The following is a 21,992-nucleotide window of genomic DNA, read 5'->3' as shown; positions in this document are numbered from 1 at the left end:
CAAAGGGGTTTGGGGTAGTGGGTTGTAGTGTAAGCTAAAACTGGGGCAAGAGGTGGGGGAACTGGTGGGCCCAGAGCACCCCAGTCTAATGCTGGCTGCCAGCTTGGCTTGGAGTGGCCAAGATTAGTGATGGGCGAATTTGCGCGTTTCGATTCGCGAATTTCGCGTGAAATTCGCAAAACGGCGAAAAATTCGCAAAACGGTGCCGGCGTCTAGTTTTTGATACCGGCGCCCGTTTTTTTGACGCCGGTGGCCGTTTTTGACGTGGCGAAAAATATTTTTTGAAGCCGACGATTTTTTCCGGTGAATTTTCGCGGGCGTTTTGCGAATTTATTCGCTGGTGGCGAATCGCACAAATTCTCCGCGAATTCGCGCCTGGCGAATAAATTTGTCCATCACTAGCCAAGATGGCAAACAGGGTCCTGATACACTGACAGGGATGCTAATCCCTATAAACAAGGGACATATTTCTAAATATGTGTAAATATAATAGTTCATTGCTGTACTTGTGCATGAATTAGCCCCGTGCCTCAGGATTCTGGAAATAATCCATCACAGTGAGCTAATCAGAGTATTTCTAATGCCATTATCTACACCACTCTGGCGTATTCTGATAAAGTCAATTAGGGCAATTTAGGGTACAAATAATCCCTGGTGTGAAAAGCAGTGTATGAGAAAACTGTGCTTTATTCAAGCCTTTTCTTACTCCAGAATCATTCCATGGCTTCATGAATACATACGATCCTATACAGTGTTCAAAAGCAATGGTGCAAATGGTACGTCATGGGTTACTAGACTTTCCGCAAGTTTTGCAACTTGAACTGATGAATTGATGAATTTATTCCAAGAATTTGGGGATATTTATGTGTCTAACAAAAGGCTAATATGGGTTTCTTTAAGGCAATGAAGTACACGTATGGGATCTTTTATCCAGAATGGTCGGGACCTGGGGTTTTCTGAATAACAGCTCTTTCCATAATTTGGTCTTCATACCTTAAGTCTACTAGAAAATGATGTACATTAAATAAACCCAATAGGCTGATTTTGCTTCCAATAAGGATTAATTATATCTTAGTTGGGATCAAGTACAAGCGACTGTTTTATTATTACACAGAAAAAGCAAATTGTTTTAAAACATTTGGATCATTTCATTAGAATGGAGTCTATGGGAGACAGCCATTCCTTAATTCTAAGATTTCTGGATAACAGGTTTCCAGATTACAGATTCCATAGCTGTAATTCTTCCTCTACCTTGTGATATAGGAGCGGAAGAACTTGCATTGTAAAGGATACAATTTAATCCAGCCAATAGCCCTTCCACGTCTTCTCTTTCCTTCTGAATTTTAAATTCAACACTTTCGATGGCTTTTTAAAAGCTGCCAAGCCAGCCGCCTTCTGTGTGCCCTTAGGAAGCCCCCCTCCAAATTACAGGTGTTTCTATGGCGACAAGTCTCCTGGGATTGCCATAGTGATGATATTTAAGGAACACATGAAGGAATGCAGCCAAAATAAAAGCTGGATAAAAGAATGTCCATTTACGATCTCGGCTTCCAATCCATCTGTGCTTTGTGTTGTGCAAGATGGTAAAAGCGGCAGCCATTGAACGCAGTGTATTTTATCCCCAAACAGTTGGTCACGCAGCGCGAGGATGACTAAAATGTGTCTATTTTATCAGGTTGGCTCCAAGCTTCCTACATATGGCACCAAGTGGCGGCTGCTGCCAAGCCAAGAAATCTTTGTGTACAATTAAAGTGTAAGAAAACATAAAATAGACTCTGGGCACTTGATGCACAATTAGAACCTATAATTATAACTCTACTTGAGAAACAAATTCCAGTGGCATTAAAAATTAGATAATTTGATAGAAATGTAACTTGTTTTTTACAAGTAGATCTTTTTTAGCTCCATTAGCTCAGCAATAGCTGAAACCCATAGTTTAACCCAAACTGGGTCAGAAAAGTTCTAGAGGGACAATTTTATTATCATTTCTGTTCCTCTAGGGCAGAGACCCCAAACCATTGTGTTGTGAGAAACATGATGCCCAACAACCCATTTGATATTCCTCGGAGAAGGTGCTGATTTATTAATTTCCTAGCAGGGTCGGACTGGGGGGCCCGGGGCCCACCGGGACTGGTGTCCAGGGCCCCCCTCTGGCCCCCGCTACCTACTTGTTAGGCGAATCGCCGCTCGGCATAATTGCCCAGGCGGCGCATCGCGCATGCGCAAACGGAAACGCCTCTCGGCGCGAATGCGCAAACGGAAATTTTTTTTATTATTTTTTTAAAAACTGTTTGGGAGAGGGGGACTGGCCGGTGGGGGCCCACCGGGTATTTTCCCGGTATCCCGCCGGGCCAGTCCGACACTGTTTCCTAGTTTAAGTCCCAGGGGCCGATTCACCAAGGGTCGAATATCAAGGGTTAATTAACCCTCGATATTCGACTGGGAATTAAAATCCTTTGACTTCGAATATCGAAGTCGAAGGATTTTAGCGCAAATAGTTTGATCGAACGATCGAACGATTAAATCCTTCGATCGAACGATTAAATCCTTCGATCGAACGATTAAATCCTTCGATCGAACGATTAAATCCTTCGATCGAACGATTAATTCCTTCGATCGAACGATTAAATCCTTTGAACCGAACAATTCGAAGGATTTAAATCCAACGATCGAAGGAATATCCTTCAATCAAAAAAACTTAGGAAAGCCTATGGGGACCTTCCCCATAGGCTAACATTGAGTTCGGTAGCTTTTAGATGGCGAACTAGGGGGTCGAAGTTTTTTCTTAAAGAGACAGTACTTCGACTATCGAATGGTCGAATAGTCAAACGATTTTTAGTTCGATTCCTTCGATTCAAAGTCGAAGTCGTAGTCGAAGGTCGAAGTAGCCCATTCGATGGTCGAAGTAGCCCAAAAAACACTTCAAAATTCAAAGTTTTTTTACTTCGAATCCTTCACTCGAAGTTAGTGAATCGGCCCCCAAGTGTAAGACCAAAGAGAAGTTCCTACAGCCCAGTAATACCAATGGATCCCCAGCCAAGCATAGTCTTTATTTGGGAACCCCAAAAAATGCATAATAGAGGTATAGGATCCATTATTCAAAAAACCCATTATCCAGAAAGCTCCCACTGATGGAAAGGCCATCTCCCATAGACTCTATTGTAATCAAATAATCTTATTTTAGATAATTATTTGCTTTAACTCTGTATTAATAATACAGTACAGTTTTCTTCATCCAAACTAAGATAGAATTAATCCTTATTGGAAGCAGAATGTTTACATGATTTTCTAGTAGAATTAAGGTATGAAGATCAAAGTTGCGGAAAGATCCCTTAACTGGAAAACCCCAGGTCCTGAACATTCTGGATAACAGGTCCCATACCTGTATAGGGTTCCGGGTTTACTCTAGGCTAAAAATTGATATTATCTTAAAAAATGACCCCTTTATTGGAGGTCCCTTTAGATGTGCTATGGTCTATGTTCATGTTTCAAATGAGGGATTGGCGTGTCCTAGCGGTCCCTGCCTGAAGCACAATAGGAGGGGAACAGCCAATCAAAGCCCGCAGCCACACAGGCAAAGACAGACCTAAGTTCCCTATTAGGTCAGCCTAGCTGCTGATTGGTTCCTTTCCTACATTGCAGTTCTGAATGCTGCTGGCTCCCCTGCACAGCAGCAGGAAGTGGAAGGGACTTGTAGGGTTTTTGCAAATATTTGCAGAAATATTCAATAAACCAGCCCAAAACACTTCTTTTTTGAGTGCATTCCTTCTGTATTTAAGAGTATAATTCACTGGCAAATTCTTGCTCCTTTAATTGTTTCCATATTATGTGGCTCCCCAGTTTCTCACGGGTACAAAAAGTTGGGGACCTCAGCTCTAGGGATAGACCAGTCTACTGGTAAGTGGGTCTGCCTGAATTTCTTCTCCCATGCCAAGCGAAGACTAGTTTACTAATTGCAGCTATGAGATCTGTTATATGGGAACCCATAATCCAAGATCTTGATAAAAGCTCTAAAAATATGGAAAGTCACTTCCCATGGATTCCTGTTAAAATAAGCAATCCATGAATGCTTTGAGTTTACTCTTTCATGGCTCAATGTTTAGCTACCTTACAGCACTGGCACCCTGAGATCACTCCTGACTATCTGCAAGGAGTTTGGACGTTTTCTCCTAGATGATAAAGCATGGTGCTCCATAGTACAGAAAGACCCCTTACGCCCAAACATGTTGGATAATAGATTCCATACTATGCATACTCAGATCAAAAGCTGGTCTAGTTACATTGGCACCAAGATGAATAAAATATCGTTCCTTAGAATGAAACAATATGTATATAGGGAACTCGAGAACTGGATTCTTTCCTTCTATTAACTGGTGCATTTTGTGTGAAAGTGAGCCACCATTATTCATTTATGGTGGTGGGATAATGATTCATACATTAAGGATAGCATCATTGTAATGCCATAGTATAGCAGTGTAACTGTCTCCTATTGCAGTGCAAAGCCAAGAATGAGATCACAGCCTTTATTGTCAGCCTAGGAGCCTATTATTTTGCTGTAGCCCTGGTGTGCACTGATCTTATTCCTCCTTATACCTTATACTTTCTCACAGCAGCAAAATGCAGGGAATATCCTTGGTCAAAACTGGCAACAACCCTTTCTTCTGGAGAACAATGGGGCATTAAGAGCAGGTCACATGTAGGAAGGGCAATATAAACGTTTAGGGTGGTGCAATAAGTTCAGTATATAAATGACAATCGGATCGCTTCATATCATTTTTCCGAAGTCGCCTGAAGTTGAGGAGATTTGTCACTGGGCGACTAATCTCCATTGGAATGCTACGTGTGCCACCACCCTTAAATAAAATATGTAAGTAGGTAATTTAGCTCCTAAAAATCAGCCTTGGGGTGCATTCATGCTATAGGACTAAGGCTAAGAGATAAGTTATTTTGCACAACAACTTATCTTTGTTTATTTTTACATATAACCTCTGCAGTATACAATGAGATTCATCAAAACATATCTGTTATCTACGGTGTATCCTGTGCTTGAATGGCTGCCCCCATGCCTATCCAATGGGTGCTATTCTAAGAACTTTTGCAATGTACATTCATTATTTATTTTTTCTTTAAAAGATATTAATGTACATGTACTGTTAATATGAATGAATTTTGTTACAACAGCGCCACCTGCTGGTCAGTTTCCCACCAGTCTGACCACCAAGTAGTGAAGGAAGTTGTCAGGAGAAACAAAGAGGCTGCTCTGATGTTCTTCTGCTTAGGAAAGGTGTGAGAAAGGTTTCTAATTTTATTCCTAAGCAGAAGAACATCAGAGCAGCCTCTTTCTTTCTCCTGACAACTTCCTTGACTACTTGGTGGTCAGACTGGTGGGAAACTGACCAGCAGGTGGCGCTGTTGTAACAAAATTCATTCATATTAGCAGCACATGTATCCCATAATATTTTGGAATGGAAGAAAAATAAACAATGAATGTACATTGCAAAAGTGCTTTGAATAGCATCCACATCAATTTTGCATTCATTTATTTTAAATGTTTACTTTTCCTTTAAACATATGTAAAAAACATAAATTGATGTGTCTGTAAATGTTTCCAAATGCAATTTGTATGCATTTTCCATGCATCTTAAATATGTATGCATTTGGATGGGCAAGTACCCCAGTCAAGTGGGGCAGGTGGGTGTGCTGCAGGGGACCCAGACACATAATCATGGAGAGAGTTTGGCTAAAACAGGAGTTTCTGGAGGATGGTTATTCTATTAAGACTACCAATTAAATTGGGTCCACATTTTACTTAGTTGGCAGGGCCCTTCCTTAGGGGGCATGCGTTGCTATGGGAATAATAGACCTGTCTAGGCCCTATAGTTTAGGCCCCATGATTTCTGGGTTGGGATGTTGCCAACAATTCCTTGACCTTGATAAATTCTTTTGGATAGAAATGTATTAAAATGCTATAAACCAGTGCAGTATAAAGCTGTTTCACACAACTAAAAGCTTTCTCTCAGACCTTTCTATAGTTGGAACATGTGTCTTAAAGCCTCTAAAAATACAATAAAACCTGACACAGCCTAAAACCCAGATTAGGCTGCTCATAGGTACAGCTGGATAGAAGAAAATTGGATAAAACTGAAGGTGCTCAAATTTGCCTATGGGGGCAATTCCTTTCTCTATGCATCTAAATTAAGTGGTTATTAATAGTTACTGACCTTTGTTTGGCAAGTTAGTGGCTCAGTTCTGAGTTTGCCCAATACTTAACAACATTGCTCTCTTGTTTTCCCCAGTTAAGCGCCTACACAAACCGTCACTCATGCTTTTTCTGCGTCTGCTACACCCTAACTTAATTCTTTAAAATTGCTGCATCTGTATCATTTAAGCTAAAAATCAAATGGGAATTTTACACGCAAAGCAAAATCCAATTTCTGAGCAAATTCTTTCTTGGCCAGTTCATTATCATTCCGAGGGGCAACTTGAAAGATCTGGAGAAAAGGCTTGTTTTGTCTGGGATTTTCCCCCCCCTGCCTTATGTGTGTTGCTTTTGCATTTTTATAAAAGAGCAGTGTAGCGTGGAAAAGCAAGATATTCAATCTGCCGGAATGTTAAATCAGCCATTTGGAACGCTCTGCTTTCTTTAGTGCCCAATGTGTGAATTCCAGCCTGGCTGAAAAATATGTAGATTTCCAAGTGGGGTTTTGAATACCAGGCATGGGTAAGACTTCTGGGAGCTGCTGACAGCAGAAGAGCTGATGGAATGAAACAGAGAACTACACCAGAGATTAAAATCTGTTAACAGTGGGGTTGGATCCTTTTTTAGAGGCTAGAGCAGAGGCAGTGGGTCTCCCTGAAGGTCAGAGCGGTTGAGATTTGGGAAGAATACCTATTTGCTTTTCTAGTTACATGTGAAAGCCCAGCTTGAAGATCAATGATGATATATAATTGGGGTAAAACTTTGGCTCTTACCAAAATGTTGCAGGGCTTCAAGTGAAAAATTCCAACAGCCATTGTCCTAAATTAATAGTAGGCAAAGTGATGGATTCACAATATTTGTAAAAAAATGCTCCAGATCACTGTTTCTTCTGACAAGCTCTCGACACATTTTGGAACTAGACTCAGAAGGCATTGACTAAATGAGTATTAGATAAGTATTAATGAGTATTTTATAAGAGTTGAAACTGGCACAAAAGCCTATATTAAAGCCAAAACCTTAACGATAGGCAGCCAATCATTTATATGTTTGATACTTGGTTGTATATTGCTGTGAAACAGGCTGGTGCTATATAGAAAAAATCCAATATAAGGAATAATGCACAGCCTATTATACACCCAGTGATATTAGACATAAATAAGGTATTCCAAGAAAAAGGGAATCATTTATGTAACACTTTTCTCCGTGGAACCCAAAGCACGTTTACAGCAATCAAGAAAGCATTATATGCAGGGTTATGCTGGGCCAGAGGATGGAGAGATTAGATGGTACGCTCTGGCGGCACAGCTGGGGTACAGGCCGAGGGTCTTAATGTGGCAGTCCTGTTTGACCTGGACCTCCCCCAATCTGATACTAATTATAGGCACACTAAGTATGCTGGAGCATCATTAACTGAATTTTCCAGGGTCACAAAGAGTTGACACAGTGAATCGAACCAAAGTCTTCTACACATCAAAGGCTGATTAATGAACCTCTAGGTTAACTCCTCTACATGTAGGTAATACAAGACCACTGGCCAAAGATTTTATTTGGGTCAAGGAACCCCAACATATTTACTCTCTGTTTAGATGTATATATATTACAGGTTATTCATGACTTATTATGCTGCAACCAAATGACTAATAACCTGGTTACGACATGAACTACAATGAGTTGATGGGTAGACTTTTAGCCAACAATGATCATGTCTTTCCAATAGATCCCATTTTTCAACAAGAACATTCTTCTAACAGGTAACTGTCCTACTGTTTTACAGGAAAGACTAGTTTTATCAGTATTACCCCGATTTGTTGTACTTGAAATGATCAATGACATGACCAATGTTGAAGATGAACATCTACAGCATCAGTTCCACAAGATTTATATCCATCGCTATGAAAATGTAAGGTAAGGGAAGTAATGATCAGCACATTTACCTGCAGATGTTCCTTATTATAGGTTTCATACACTGCTGGTGGTCAGGGAATCTTTTTGGGTAAGGAAGAGAGGGGTTTCTAGAATCAGTAGGGCCCCTTAGTTGTTTTTAATATTTACATCCAACTGTGGCCCTCCAACTGCAACTTCAAAGCTAAAATGTCATGTGAACAACTATAATTTATTTAATTTTCCCTTTTCAGAATATTATTATGGTCTCTCCTCTCATTTACTGTAAATCTACCCTGGGGTTTATTGGGTGTTGGAAGTGGTGATGGTGGAATCTCTGATGGACCTTACGTTCTTTATTAGAAACAAGGTCAGATATCTTGACCTCAAGATTAGAGCACCAAATATCAATAATAAATTTTCTGTAGGGTAGGTAGGATGCGATTAGTCAAAACATTGAGAAAGTCCAGTCCCCTAAGCAAAGCTACAGGGAACACATTATATAAAAAGAATTTAATAGATGGACCTGGACACAATGAGAACAAACAATCTCATTCTATATGGGGAATATTTATATTCATGAGATTGAAGATAGAGTTCACCACAGTTTATCAGAGATGACATCACCAGCTCTCTGTTCACTTAAATAGAATTTTAAAGGAGAAGGAAAGCTACGGAGGCATTTTATTGCCAATAGATTAGCTGCAATAGTGCAAGCTAGAATGCTATATTTATTCTGTAGAATGTTTTACCATACCTGAGTAAAAAGCTCTAGAAACTCTCTGTTTGTTTAGGATAGGAGCTGCAGTATTAATGTGGTGTGACATCACTTCCTGCCTGAGTCTCTCCCTGCTCTGGGCTCAGATTACAGTAGAGAAGGGAGGGGTGGGGGGAGAGGAGCAAACTGAGCATGCTCTTGCCCAGGGCAATGAGGTTTAAGCTGAAGGCAGGAAGTCTGATACAGAAGCCCATGAGTACACAATAGAAGGAAAGAAATGCAGTATTTCTTTTGACAGGGGACTCAGAGCAACATTACTTTGAGGGGTTACTGGTATATTTAGATGGACCTTTCTGATAAGGCTTACTTAGTTTTAACCTTTCCTTCTCCTTTAAAGGCTCATTAAACAGGCTCATTTTTACTAACGGTGAAAATAGTGTTTGCTCTCCTATGTGGGTTATTCTACACTTTTTTTAATACAGGACCAGGTTCAAAATGCAACTTGCACTTTCCTCTTCTACAGAAGCCAGTGCATCATGTATGGGCCCTAAAGGGATTGATTGTGTGTTTTTTTAGCACTTGTGTGAATGTGTATTTTTCCGTACTGTATAAAGCACTACTTATGTATGCAGCACTGTACAGCCGAAGAGTAAATGGATAGAACAAACAGGGGGTTATCACAATATGAATAATTACAAAGTTACACTAGAGGAATCCCTGCCCCGCAGAGCTCACAATCTAAGTCCCAATGCCAGTAGAATATCTTGCATATATTTTACATTGTGCAAACTTACTGCGTTTTTCCTTATTGTTTATAAACTAATATAATATTGTCATTATTTTCTTTGGTTTGAACAATTCAATTTGGCTTTTATACAGGAGTCCTTGAATTAGTTAGTAATGATTGCGTGAAATGCATAATAACCTAATCCATTTAACTGAATTCTCACTTCTTCCCGGCGTTTTTTTTCGAGCATTCAAAGAATTCTTCTAAGTCTCTGGCTAATGAGCTGTAATATATGCAAACAACTTAATTTAGCCTCAATGAGGATGAAGTGCACACTCCTCTCTTAATGCTTTCTGTACCTAAGTTGATAGCAGATCCCTCTGTACCATTCGATTTCCTATTTGCGCTGAAGTCAAGGTAATGCTGAACCAATTATTGCTTTAAGTGCCCCTGAGAAAGCTTTTTGCCAAGAGTTCCCTAATGGGCAGGGCAATAAGGAATCTATAGGGAATTGAGAAGATGTTCAGTTATTATCAACTAGTCTACTAATGAAAATGAAATATTAATCCTATTTCCATGTTTTATTCAGCATTCTTTTTGCAGACGTCAAAGGATTCACAAACCTGTCCACCACACTTTCAGCCCAGGAGTTAGTCCGGATGTTGAATGAACTTTTTGCGAGATTTGATCGATTGGCTCATGTGAGTTGCATTCACTTTAGAAACTATCTAAATGATTTTATATTTAATGTTCTCCAATATTATTTTTTATTTTTTAAGTGTTTCCATGCTACTTTCTGGGTATGGTCAGGCTGTACGCGTGAGTATACTCTGTAGTATTAAAGGAAAAGGTAGTTGATACATACACATGTGATAATCCTTCACAATAACCAATGATTACTAGTCACTTTAGGAGGGCTAGTCATCAGGTGTCCAACCCCTGCGTCCCAGCTCTCATAGTGATGCCTCAAATGCATTGTCTACTACCCTGGTCATAATGACGTAACAAGCCCCTACTCCAGGTAATAATCTTGGGATTCATCCTACTCTTCCTATGTGGAGCAGACAGTTGTTCAAACTTACTACTCTACTCTTGCTCCACACTTTCAGAGGGTGTTAGAACAGGGGTTATTTTCATACCATCCAATCCCTCTACCTGGCTATCCTTATTTCAGAATGCTTCTTTACCAAGGCATCCCACTACTATCCACCCTCCTCTGCAGAGTGTTGAACAAAGTTTTAGGCCTAGTTAATTCTCCCTTTTCTAAACTAGGGATTACTCATCATTCCCTTGGGGCAATAAGGTTCACTTACCTCAGGGGCGTTGCTACAATGAGATGAGCAATTGGGCTCTCTGCACTAGAAATTCAGCACCCTTTGCTATGTTCTGATGTTCTGAAAGGTAATCGCTGGGTGCGAGGAGGGGATGGCATCCAAATGACGCCTCTGGGTGGCAAAGGCACCTGAAACATCCCTACCTACAGAGAAAGTCTAATTCACTTCTTATTTAATTCACTTCTTCACAGTAGAATGAGATGTACTGTAACCTTTAATCTCCCTACATGCACATTTCTAAAGGAGAGAGTTGGAGAGTATACTGTACCGTTGGATTAACTTTATGAGAAAGCTCAGGTGACTGTTCTTGGGCTTAATCCTGGTGTAGTCAAAAAAAAAAAATCAGAAATTGCAAAACGAAACTTTCTTATGACCACACTGAAGTTTCCTTGAAATTGAAGCGCATGTGGAGACATGGAATGTTACAGGTAGAAAGCTACTGCACCAACATGTGTTACATATTAGAATCCCTTTTAGTCTCACAGGGGTCTTAGTCAAGCAGAAATGTAACCGTGCAAGATTGTAAGTGTATAATGTCATAGACATGTTGGGCAAATAAAGTGAATCATAAAACCTCTATTTTTGTGCTTCATCAACATTTCTTGTCAAAATTCAAATGTCAGATTTCAAATGTGAATGAGCTGTGGTTATTAGTCATAGCAAAATGATATGCATGATATGATATATATATATATATATATATCTAGATGGATGGATGGATAGATAGATAGAGGTTGGAGACAACCTCATACTCAATTGTATGGGTATATACGATTCTTATTTGAACAGCAGTGGTTCCAAATCTCTGGGACTGGCACTCCAATGGGGACATGGAGCAGTGTCTGGGGGTCTGCTACTAAAGGCCAAATGGGCTAGAATTGGGGAGAAGGCCTATTTATTCTTCCAGAATGTAAAAGTCCACTTTATTGGGACTTAATGTTTTATATTTTTTGGACCTATGATTCATATCACAGTTTTGTTATTACCTAGGGAAATCTTACCCAAAGATTAATTGAATTACCCAGATGCCATCTAACACATATCGAGCAACTTGGAGCTTGTTACCTACAGCCCTTTTGAGCTTCTTTACTAATGCAGGGACACATATTGTCCTAGTCTATTAGCTCTTTGGAACCAATTAAAAGTTGTAATGCAGACTATTCCTGTTTTTTTTTTTTTTTGTTAATTACAAGAAAGGGTGAAGCAGTAGCTAGTCCATATTCCTGGATGTTTAGATAGAGTGTGAGAACTGTAGGAGTATACTACCATGTCTACCAATATATTTCTTAGCTGTGTCATTCAAAATGCAGGAGAAGTTGCTCGGGTGAAACTCTAGACTCAAAAATCTGTTCCTGAAACAGCTGTTTGAACTGTTTTGTGATACCGTCTGTCATATGAAGCCACCTTGTTTAGTAAATCAATTAGACTGCCAAGACAACAAACCTTGGGTTGTCATCAGATAGCCATGCCTTTGCCTTTGAGGATCTCAGTTTGTTTGTTTTGATGTAGGGAGTTGCAGTTCCGCAGTAGTCGGACAGCAATCACCCACCCACTAGCAAACCATTTCGGGCTCCAACTCACTAGTCAGGCACTATTAGTCAATTGAAAATAGATAAGAAAAAATAACAATTAATAGGACCATTAAAAAAATTAGGACCAAAAAACACACCGGGCAAATGCCTACACAGCACACCAACATGAAAACAGACTCACTCCTCCTTAAATCCTCCTTCCATTGGTGTCCCTCGTGGTGGCGCGCATGAATTACGTCACTTCCGGTCGCCCAATAGCGTGTGTAACCACTTCCAGAAGTAGATGTGTGGATATTATCCAATTATTCTCATGTAAAAGAATGAGAATGTCTAAGTTTCATAGAGATTCATCTGGGCCATATCTCCATCTTTATATAGTGTTTAAATAATATTTAAACACTTTATTGCAGTTTAATCCTTTCAACTCTCCTGTATTTTTAGGGTCATTCGTATTTAAACCACCGACAGGACAGGCTAAGAGACCTAGGGTTATATTTATCAAAGAGTGAAGTTAATAGTGAAGTTCGCCACTAGAGTGCAATTCCGCCACTTTCCATTCATTTCTATGGGATTTTTAAAGGCGTATTTATTAAAGGGTGAACTTTCACTTTCACCCATTGATAAATACGCCTTTCAAAATCCCATAGAAATTAATTGTGAGCTGCGGAATTTCACTCTAGTGTCGGAACTTCACTCTTTAATAAATTTACCCCATGGTTGGGGCAAATAAGTGCACATTTTAATGGTCAATAGCCTTCTTCATTGCGCTTCTTGGGAGGTTGACATCTCCGTTATATCAGCTGCTGGCTTACCAGTTTAAACATTCTTGGTCAGAGTTCTCTCTTGCATGAGAGCGAGTTTTGCATTACATTAGTGGTGTGACTGTATGTGATCAATGTGGGACAGTTCAGAGAACAACAGAACAGTTGACATTTATATTTACTATCAGTGGAAATCACCCCATGTTGGGTGGCCATGATACAACATTTTTTTTTCAAAACTGCTAACATTTGAAATGCAATAATGGAAAGCAAAACCCTTTGAAACCTTTTTGCAATGGACACCGGTCATTCGATACCATGGACAGCACCCAACAGAATTACCTGTAACTCATCCTACTAAGAGAATTATGACCTATTGCCACCTTCCCTTTACATGTGTTGACAATAGAACACAGCAGCATGTGAGTTTATGCAATATGGGGAGCCACATTTCTACAGGGGAGTATTTAGCACAGTGTAGTTTGTATGTCTCATTTCTAGTTATGGGCAAATTAGGGGACTGTTCCTGTTGAATTGTACTAAGTACAGGATTATACTGGTTTATGATGGTATAGTTTTATGATACTGACCAGCTCCATGTCTAACTGCTTTGTTTATTGCCCCAACCCCAAAAAGATTCAGATAATACAACTTCAGCCACTAGCCTACACCCTCCATTATCCTTGTTGTAGAGGTATATCAAAGACAGCTAATATTTTAAGAATTTTCCATCTCCACTGACGTTATATTTGATGCAGATTTAAGCAAATAACTCCACCACTGAATGTGTTTCCCAATATTTCTATGATCCTTAAATCCAGTCCAGTCAATATAATAATCATGGAATCAACATAGTCATAAGTAGTCTGTTCCTCCTTACTCCCTGAATTCACAAGGACTTACTCAGAAATTAAGCAATCTCATGGGTATTCAAGGTTATGTTAGACTGGGGAATGTTTAACATATTCATACATTTATGGCCCTTCAGAACAATTTTATGGAACCCTAGCCTTCTCAAGTGCTTCACTGGCCTCTCTGTTGAACATCCATGTCTTATTCCCAAATTAAAATATATAAATAAATGTAATACTCAATAGTAATGACGCCCACGTTCAACACATCAATATTTTAAAAATTAGTATTATTAAATATTAGTATTATTGACAGGGTTTATGGGTTTCTTAAAGGTTATAGTCCTGATTAATTTTGGCAAGATCATATAATGTGTGGGAGGGGTTCATTCTTATAATTTTCAGTTTTAGAATCATTTTACTAACTGATTTTATATAATTAGATAAGGGCTCTTACAACCTGATCAATTTCCCACACACCTAAATTGCCTGAATGTTCCCATTGTCTTGCTGAGGTTCCATATTTGCAGCTAATTGGAATACTAATGCGCACAAGGATGACATTTTGATAAGCTGTTCCCTTTCCGCATACTAATTTACATTGACAAACGAATGCAAGCTCCTTACAAATGGTACATCTGTTTTACAGAACTTGCATCTGTCTCACACTTGCTTTCACTTAGATCTGCTTCTGCCTTCTCATTCATCATTGTTCTTAATTTTCAGAGAGGTTCGGGTTCTCTTCTTAACTATTATATGGCCAACCACTTGCTTATCAGCTTTGCACCTGGCCTACTTTGTGTGCACTCCCTGTTGCCACCAGGTTGAGCCTTGTGGGTTTTTAACTGAAGCTTTTTTCTTTAGGGGGCAAATTTACTTAAGGTCGAATATTGAGGGTTAATTAACCCTCGATATTCGACTGTCGAAGTTGAATCCTTCAACTTTGATTATCGAAGTCGAAGGATTTAGCGATATTCGTTCGATCAAACCTATAATCGATCGATTAAATCCTTCGAAACGTTTGATTCAAAAGATTTTAATCCATCGATCAAACGATTTTTTTCGACCAAAAAATACTTAGGAAGCCTATGGAGACCTTCCCCATAGGCTAACATTGACTTCGGAGCTTTTAGGTGGCGTTCTAGGGGGTCGAAGTTTTTTCTTAAAGAGACAGTACTTCGACTATCGAAAGGTCGAATAGTCAAACGTTTTTTAGTCTGAATCGTTCGATTCAAAGTTGTAGTCGAAGGTCGAAGTAAACCATTCGATGGTCGAAGTAGCCAAAAATATACATTCGAAATTCGATTTTTTTTTTTCCTCTATTCCTTCACTCAAGCTAAGTAAATGGGCCCCTAACTGTATCATCAAAGTGAGGGCTAGAAGGGCTTGACATTTGATATGTTGTATTGATCACTTTTGGGTAGACAGTGTTAGATCAGAGAGAGATATGATAGTAGCAGGGTTGGGTGAGCCACAAGCAAAGCCAATAAATAATTATAAAAACAAAAGTGGGCAAAAAATTAAGAGCAGGGCCATATTAGGAGGTCATCTACTTTAGATCAAAAGTGCCCCTAAAATGTCAGCAGATAAGGCACTGTCAGGCAACAACTAAAGAAAAAGACGAGTATTTAAAGCAAAAACTACTCACAAAAACATGGCTTATACAATAACTGGTGAATTTTGAAATTTCCATTTGGGGGAGGCAAACGTTTTTTAAATCTGTGCCCTAAATTCTTAAGCATTTGTTGAATTTAATGAAATAGGCAGCATCTTGCTGATAGGTAGCCAAAGGCTGATGGTGTTCATAACTTGGTGTGTACCTACAAGAGGCGGTCGCTGACTGTAATATCGCTGATGTAGCTATGGTTTTGCTCCCATTCCCAGTGTAGTGTGTTCCATAAGCAAGTGTACAGCCTGGGAAGGGAGAAGAGTTGAGAACATAGATGAAAATTCAGTGGAAAAAGAAAAGTGTGGGGTTGAAAATAAAAGTTGTAGAAGCAAGGGAACATAAAACCAGAAGGATGGAGTAGAGTAGAGAAAGAGATGATGATTCAAGTAGGAAGGAGTTTTTTGGAGTGTGGGCTTTTGGTCTTACACCTCCTGAAGGCCCCCTGGCATGGCAGTTCAACATTATACCTTCCACACTGTATCCTGAAAAAAGGAATGCCAAGAAAATGATCTTCAATGATACCTGGGGATTTTTATATAATGTCTGTATTATGTTTTCTAGCAGTTTGGGTGCCGCTGTTATAGTTTTAGACTTGTTAGTCATAAGTCAGAGCCCAAGTCTGTAGGTTGGACCCAGAGTACAAACAGAATCTGCTGCTAAATGACTGAATTTCTGTTTCAAGCTCTTTAATTAGAGAGAAAACCATTATTTCTCAATGGCAGATCTTCTAAGAGCACATTGTGTTTTATCATCGACAGACGTTGCTCAAAAGCTTCGCCTTTTATTAAAGTTTCATCATCCCCCTTTCTTCCCGGCCGTCGCCGGTTCTGAATCATACAGCATGCTTACTGTCAACTGAATTTCACACCCACAGCTTCTGCCCACTTGGGATGTGTGGCCGGCACATTCTAATCAAAGAGGTTTGTGTGAATTTCATGAGAAAATCCACATCTTCCTGTGAAACCTTTTTGGCTCATTCTCTCCCACGTCCTGCTTGTGCAACGCACTTTTGTTAATGTGTGAAAAGTTTTTACACATTATTAAATCCTTCTCCTCCATTCGTATGTGACTGATTATTGCATCGCTGTGTTAAACTGTGCTTATTATATCACTGCAGCTAAGCGGCATTATTTTGACATCTGTCACTAGACAAGTCGCTACAAATAATTATCCTTCATATGGAAATAGACGCCAGGATTTTTTTAATGGTTCATAATAACAGTGTTCAGCACACCTACGTACATGTATTCACGCAGACACACACTTTGCAGAGATAACTCAAATAATATCTGATCTGTTATCTCACTTCATTTGTTCATGCTGCAATAGGAATCGAGATCTGATTTGAATAGAAGAGCCTTGGGATGGGGAGATCTTTCCTCTTGGCCGTTCGTTGGATATTATTGTACACATGAAAGACAGGACACCCCTCTTTGTGGAATTTTACACACCATGAATGACGGTGGGTCCAGGTGCACATGCCCCAGATCTTCATCTTAAATGACCAGTAACATCAAAAAAAAAAAAAAATTTAAATTTGTTAGTATACCACGGAAAAAACCCACCAAGACTAATTAAAGTTTAAAATCGCACAGCCTTTATTAAGAAATAACTTACCAAAACTCCTCTTCAGAAAAGGTGACACGGCAACGATCCATCATGCGCCGATCAATTTCTCCTCCCTGGCTATCTCCTATAAGGAAGGCAGGGAGGAGAAATCGAGCATCGCACGAAGGATCGCCGGATTGCCTTTAAAAGCGGAGTTTCGGGTGAGTTATTTCTTAATTAAGGCTGTGCGATTTTAAGGTTTAATTAGTCTTGGATTTTTTTTGTTTTCGTGGTATACTAACAAATTTTTTTTAAATTTTTTTTTTGATGTTACTGGTCCTTTAAGCTGAAGGTCTGGGGCATGTGTACCTGGACTCACCATCATTCATGGTGTGTGAAATTCCACAAAGAGGGGTGTCCTGTCTTTCATGTGTCAAATGGGATAAGTAGAAGTTTAAACAACATGGTCCCTTCTATAGCCATACTGTTTGGGAACAGTTGAACAATCCATGGATTAATGTGACTTCTCTCTTTAGTGACAGTTAATCTTCTGCAGAGGTGGTCAGATTAATTTAACGGTAATACATATAATAGGCTAATCACCTTAGGAAAAAAGAAGCTTAAAAAGTCATGTACGCCGGTGGTTGGCACCATAAGACAAGTGCGTGCCCTTTGTTGGCTTCTGTATGAACCAAGCTAAAAACCTGCCCCACTATTAGCCATAACTTGGTCCACAACATGGATCTCATACAGGCTTGTGCTGTGGTTTTTACTCTTGTTAAAAAATAAGACTCTTTGGGAAGTTTATGTAGAACATAGCGAGAAGTGATTATTCAATGAGCAAAGTATTATTAAACTCTCAGTCTGGGAAACTGATCCTTATCTCAGCTACTTTGAGCAGTTTGTAAAATCTCCCTTGGATAGAGACTTATTGCGATTAATGTGTAAAATGTCGCAGATGTATTGAAATGCAGTGAAATAGAAGCCCACAGAGCGCCCCTGGGACAGGTGAAGCGGAGAGGGGCATGACTGAGGAACGAGTAGTTCAATAAGGTGGTGCCTGGAATGCTAGGCATTCTGGGGATTGTAGGAAAGGAAGGTGAGGCTTAAGGGGAGGGACTTGTTGTTAAATAGGGGTGAGAGAGGCGGGAAGAGCCATTCTTACCTTTTAAGGACAAGGAACAACAGATTTTTCCCGCCCGCCCGACAAGGAAGGTGGGGGGTTCAAAATCGCAGCTTGGCGTAGTGGGGCTCCCCTACTGGGTAGCCAAAAGGGGTGGTATTGCCAAGATGAGTTGGCCCGGGGCTAGTTCTAGGGGCAACGAGGCACAACAGGTAGGAAAACAAGTGATGGTGGCTTAGCCTTAGGCTGGAGAACGGGTAGGTTAACAGGAATACCGTTAAGTTATTGCAAAGATATGGTTAAATGTTATATGCAGCCTTCAGCGGCTTGTAATTTTACACATGTCAAATTGTTACTCATTGTTTTGATATAATAACGGTGGTTTGTTGGTGGATAATTTTATCAAAGTTTTGAATAAGGTTATGGAATAAACAAGCTGCGGCCTTTTCACCCAAAAAAGTCTTATTTGGTGGGGTTCATAAAGATTTTGAGATTAGAGTTATACTAAGTCATGTGCTCAACAAAGTACAATTTATTGGGCTGTGCGCATGGTCATCTACTGAAATAGCAGGGGCTCCAGGGTGCAAGTGAGCCCCCTGTTTACTGCTTGTCTAGGGGCTGATCAGCATTGCTGCCTCTTGTGGCCAATAAAATAGGAACCATAAAAGTGTAATTTTGTAACAATGAAACTCACTGCACAGTTGTGCAGTACAACATCCAGACTCTGGTACAAAGTTTTTTTTCATCACCACCTAGAGTCACTTGGAATAAGTATAATCCATTTGGTCTAATTGCATTAAAATCCCCATAATTTATCCAAAACAATGGCAGCTGAGAAATTAAAAGTGATAGGGAAAATGTGTGTTTTATTCCATCATTAATGAGGCTTTCCTAATTACTATCTGTTTTGCTTAAATGGGTTTGTTTTGTACAAAAACAAATAATTATACTAATGGGTTTATTCATATTGTACAGCCTTTAACCAATTTATCTCTTGCATAATAAGGCCACCTTTCACTTGACTGATCCGCGTGTTGGGAATCGCTTAGCGCATGCATGTTTATTTTATTTTTTTGATTGCCCGAGAATAAATAATTTATCTAACTGGAATCACATAATTTGGTTGATCAGTCACAGATGAAATATATTCATCTCCACATGAGATCTGCCAACCATTATGGCGTATTGTGATGATTACCATATAGGCAGCCATTGTCAACTTAAAGGAAATAACATGTAAGGCACATTATTCTTACTTCTTGTGATTAGTGATGAGCGAATCTGTTGAAATATTTGCGAAAATTCGCAAAACTGTGAAAAATGCATTGAAGTCAATAAGCGTCAAATTTTTTTTACGCGCAACACTTTTTTCTCAATCTAAATGCAATAAAATAAATGGGCATTTTTCTTGTTACAACTTTTTTTTGTCTCTGACTTTTTTTGTCCAAATGCATTGAAGTCAATGGGCGCTTTTTCTTATGGCAACTTTCTTGTTGTGGCAAAATTTTTCACGACAGACTTTTGTCTCAGTTTCACAAAAAAATTGCATATGATGAAGTGCTGAATTTCGCCATGTCTGGCTAAAAAAATTCTGATCACTATTTGTGATCAGTTTTCTCCACATATAAACCCCCCAAAAGGACATACAAAATAAAAAGTAAAACCATGCGAAAGGTTGATTGCTCAACAAGGGAAACGTCATTGCAAAAATGTTGGTCGGAATCCATTTACCTTATTATTTTTTTCTAGTTTTTGAAATGTTTAGTTACTGAGATCCATCAGTCTTTGCCAACCTGCTTTCCACAGCGCGCTCCCAAAATCAGTGCCATAATAATAGATGAACCCTTAGGGGAAAATTGCTGTGTTTGTTGGCACCATGACCCATTCATTTCAATTTCAACAACAGAAATGAGTTGCATGCCAAGAAAATAAATGGCAGATTAACAGGGCCGCCATAAGAAATCACGGGGCCCCATACAATGAAATTTTCGGGCCCCCTGGGCCCCACCCACCTTGGCACCCAAGCCCCACCCTGGCACCCAAGCCCCACCCTGGCACCCAAGCCCCACCCCTGATCCCGCCCACTCATTGGTGCCAGGGCCCCCTTACAAGTTAAAAAAATTGGGGACCCAAAAAATTTTTTTTTAAAAAAATTGGTGGCAAAAAAAAAATATAGCTGTCTTTGTGACTTTGGGTCTTTTCGCCGCTTCAGGACTTCAGTGTCGGCTCCTTTCGTGACTTCGGGTCTTTCCGCCGCTTAGTAGGGATGTAGCGAACTGTTCGCCGGCGAACTGTTCGCCGGCGAACTAGTTCGCGCGAACTTCGACTGTTCGCGTCCGCCGCAAGTTCGCGAACGTCGCGCGACGTTCGCGTCAAAATCGTTCGACCATTCGGTCGCTAAAATCGAACGATTAAAATCCTTCGATCGTTCGAATCGAACGATTTTCGGATGTTCGAAGTTCGCGAACAGTTCGCGAACTGTTCGCATTTTTTGCCGGTGTTCGCGAACGGCGTTCGCGAACACATACTCAGCGGTTCGCTACATCCCTACCGCTTAGGACTTCGTATATCTGGCACTTCCGCATTCGGCTGTTCGGGACTTCGCAAGCAGAGGCAGGGCTGCGGAGCGGTCAAGGGGGGGCCCGGCTCTTCGAAAAGTGCAGCCCTTCAGCCCCGAGCCCGGGACACTTGTCCCCCCTCTCCCCCCCAATGGAGGCCCTGCAGATTGATTGTGCACATTAATGCATAAATGAATACCCCAAAAAACTATCAAACCTTCTTGTTTGTTACATAGATAGCAAACCCATTAAAGGTTGTGTATTTGGCAGTTTCCTTTCTATAATAAATATAAAACAATGCATGTAACTTAAAGTACTGACACTAAAAATGTTCTTTTCAAAATCTTAATCTATATTAAAGAGGTTGTCCGCCTTTAAGTTAACTGTTAGTATGATGTAGAGAGTGATATTCACACTTTTAGATTTTATTTTCAATATTTGTGGTCGTTGAATTTTTAGCTTTTTATTCACCAGCTCTCAAGTATGGAATTACAATGGTATGATAGATATAAAAAAGGTTATTTCTCTGTAATAATAAAGCAGTACAGGTACAGTGTACTTGATCCCAATTAAGATATGATTAATCCTTATTAGAGGCAAAACCAGCCTAATGGGTTCATTTAGGGACCTATATATTAAACCTCACATTTTTCTGGTTGAGTTTTTTTAAATGAAAAAGAACTTGAATTTTTTGAGATGTATTATGCTCTGAAGCTGCTAAAAACCTACATCCAAAAATACTCCAGCTAAAACCATTCAAAATCATGAAAAAGTCAATGGCAGATGGTCCCTTTAACAATTGGAACATGTTTTATGCCTTTATGATTCTTGAAAGTTTTGGCTTTCAGCTCTGGTTGTCATTCAATAATCCGTCTCAGCCCCAAGACTCAAGTGATACAATTCGAGAGTCAAATCGAAAAAGATGGACGATTCCAATTGATGTTAGATTTTGTTGCAGCGTTTTTTCATCACTATTTTTTTGAGAGGAATTGTTTATAAATTAAGGGGATTCAGGTTTGGAAGTTTGGTCTTTTTTTTTTTTTATATAAATTGAGAAAAAGTCGAGTTTTAGCAAATAAGCCTCTTAATGT

At 39.7% G+C, this 21,992-nt stretch overlaps 1 protein-coding gene across 4 annotated transcripts in view; it reads left to right on the top strand.

Moving 5' to 3' along the window:
* The window catches only part of adcy8.S (adenylate cyclase 8 (brain) S homeolog), a 180,550-nt gene that overhangs the window by 66,772 nt on the left and 91,786 nt on the right, over positions 1-21,992 (top strand). For all 4 annotated transcript variants that reach the window (XM_018223969.2, XM_018223968.2, XM_018223970.2 and 1 more), the window contains exons 3-4: positions 7,974-8,104; positions 10,115-10,226. In XM_018223969.2, the coding sequence (XP_018079458.1) occupies positions 7,974-8,104; positions 10,115-10,226 (243 nt within the window). The remainder of the gene's footprint in view (positions 1-7,973; positions 8,105-10,114; positions 10,227-21,992) is intronic.

The sequence above is a fragment of the Xenopus laevis genome, chromosome 6S (genome assembly GCF_017654675.1).
Source record: "Xenopus laevis strain J_2021 chromosome 6S, Xenopus_laevis_v10.1, whole genome shotgun sequence".
NCBI lineage: Eukaryota > Metazoa > Chordata > Amphibia > Anura > Pipidae > Xenopus > Xenopus laevis.
The sequence above is the reverse complement of the archived record's forward strand: the minus strand, read 5'-3'. Positions and strand labels throughout refer to the sequence as shown.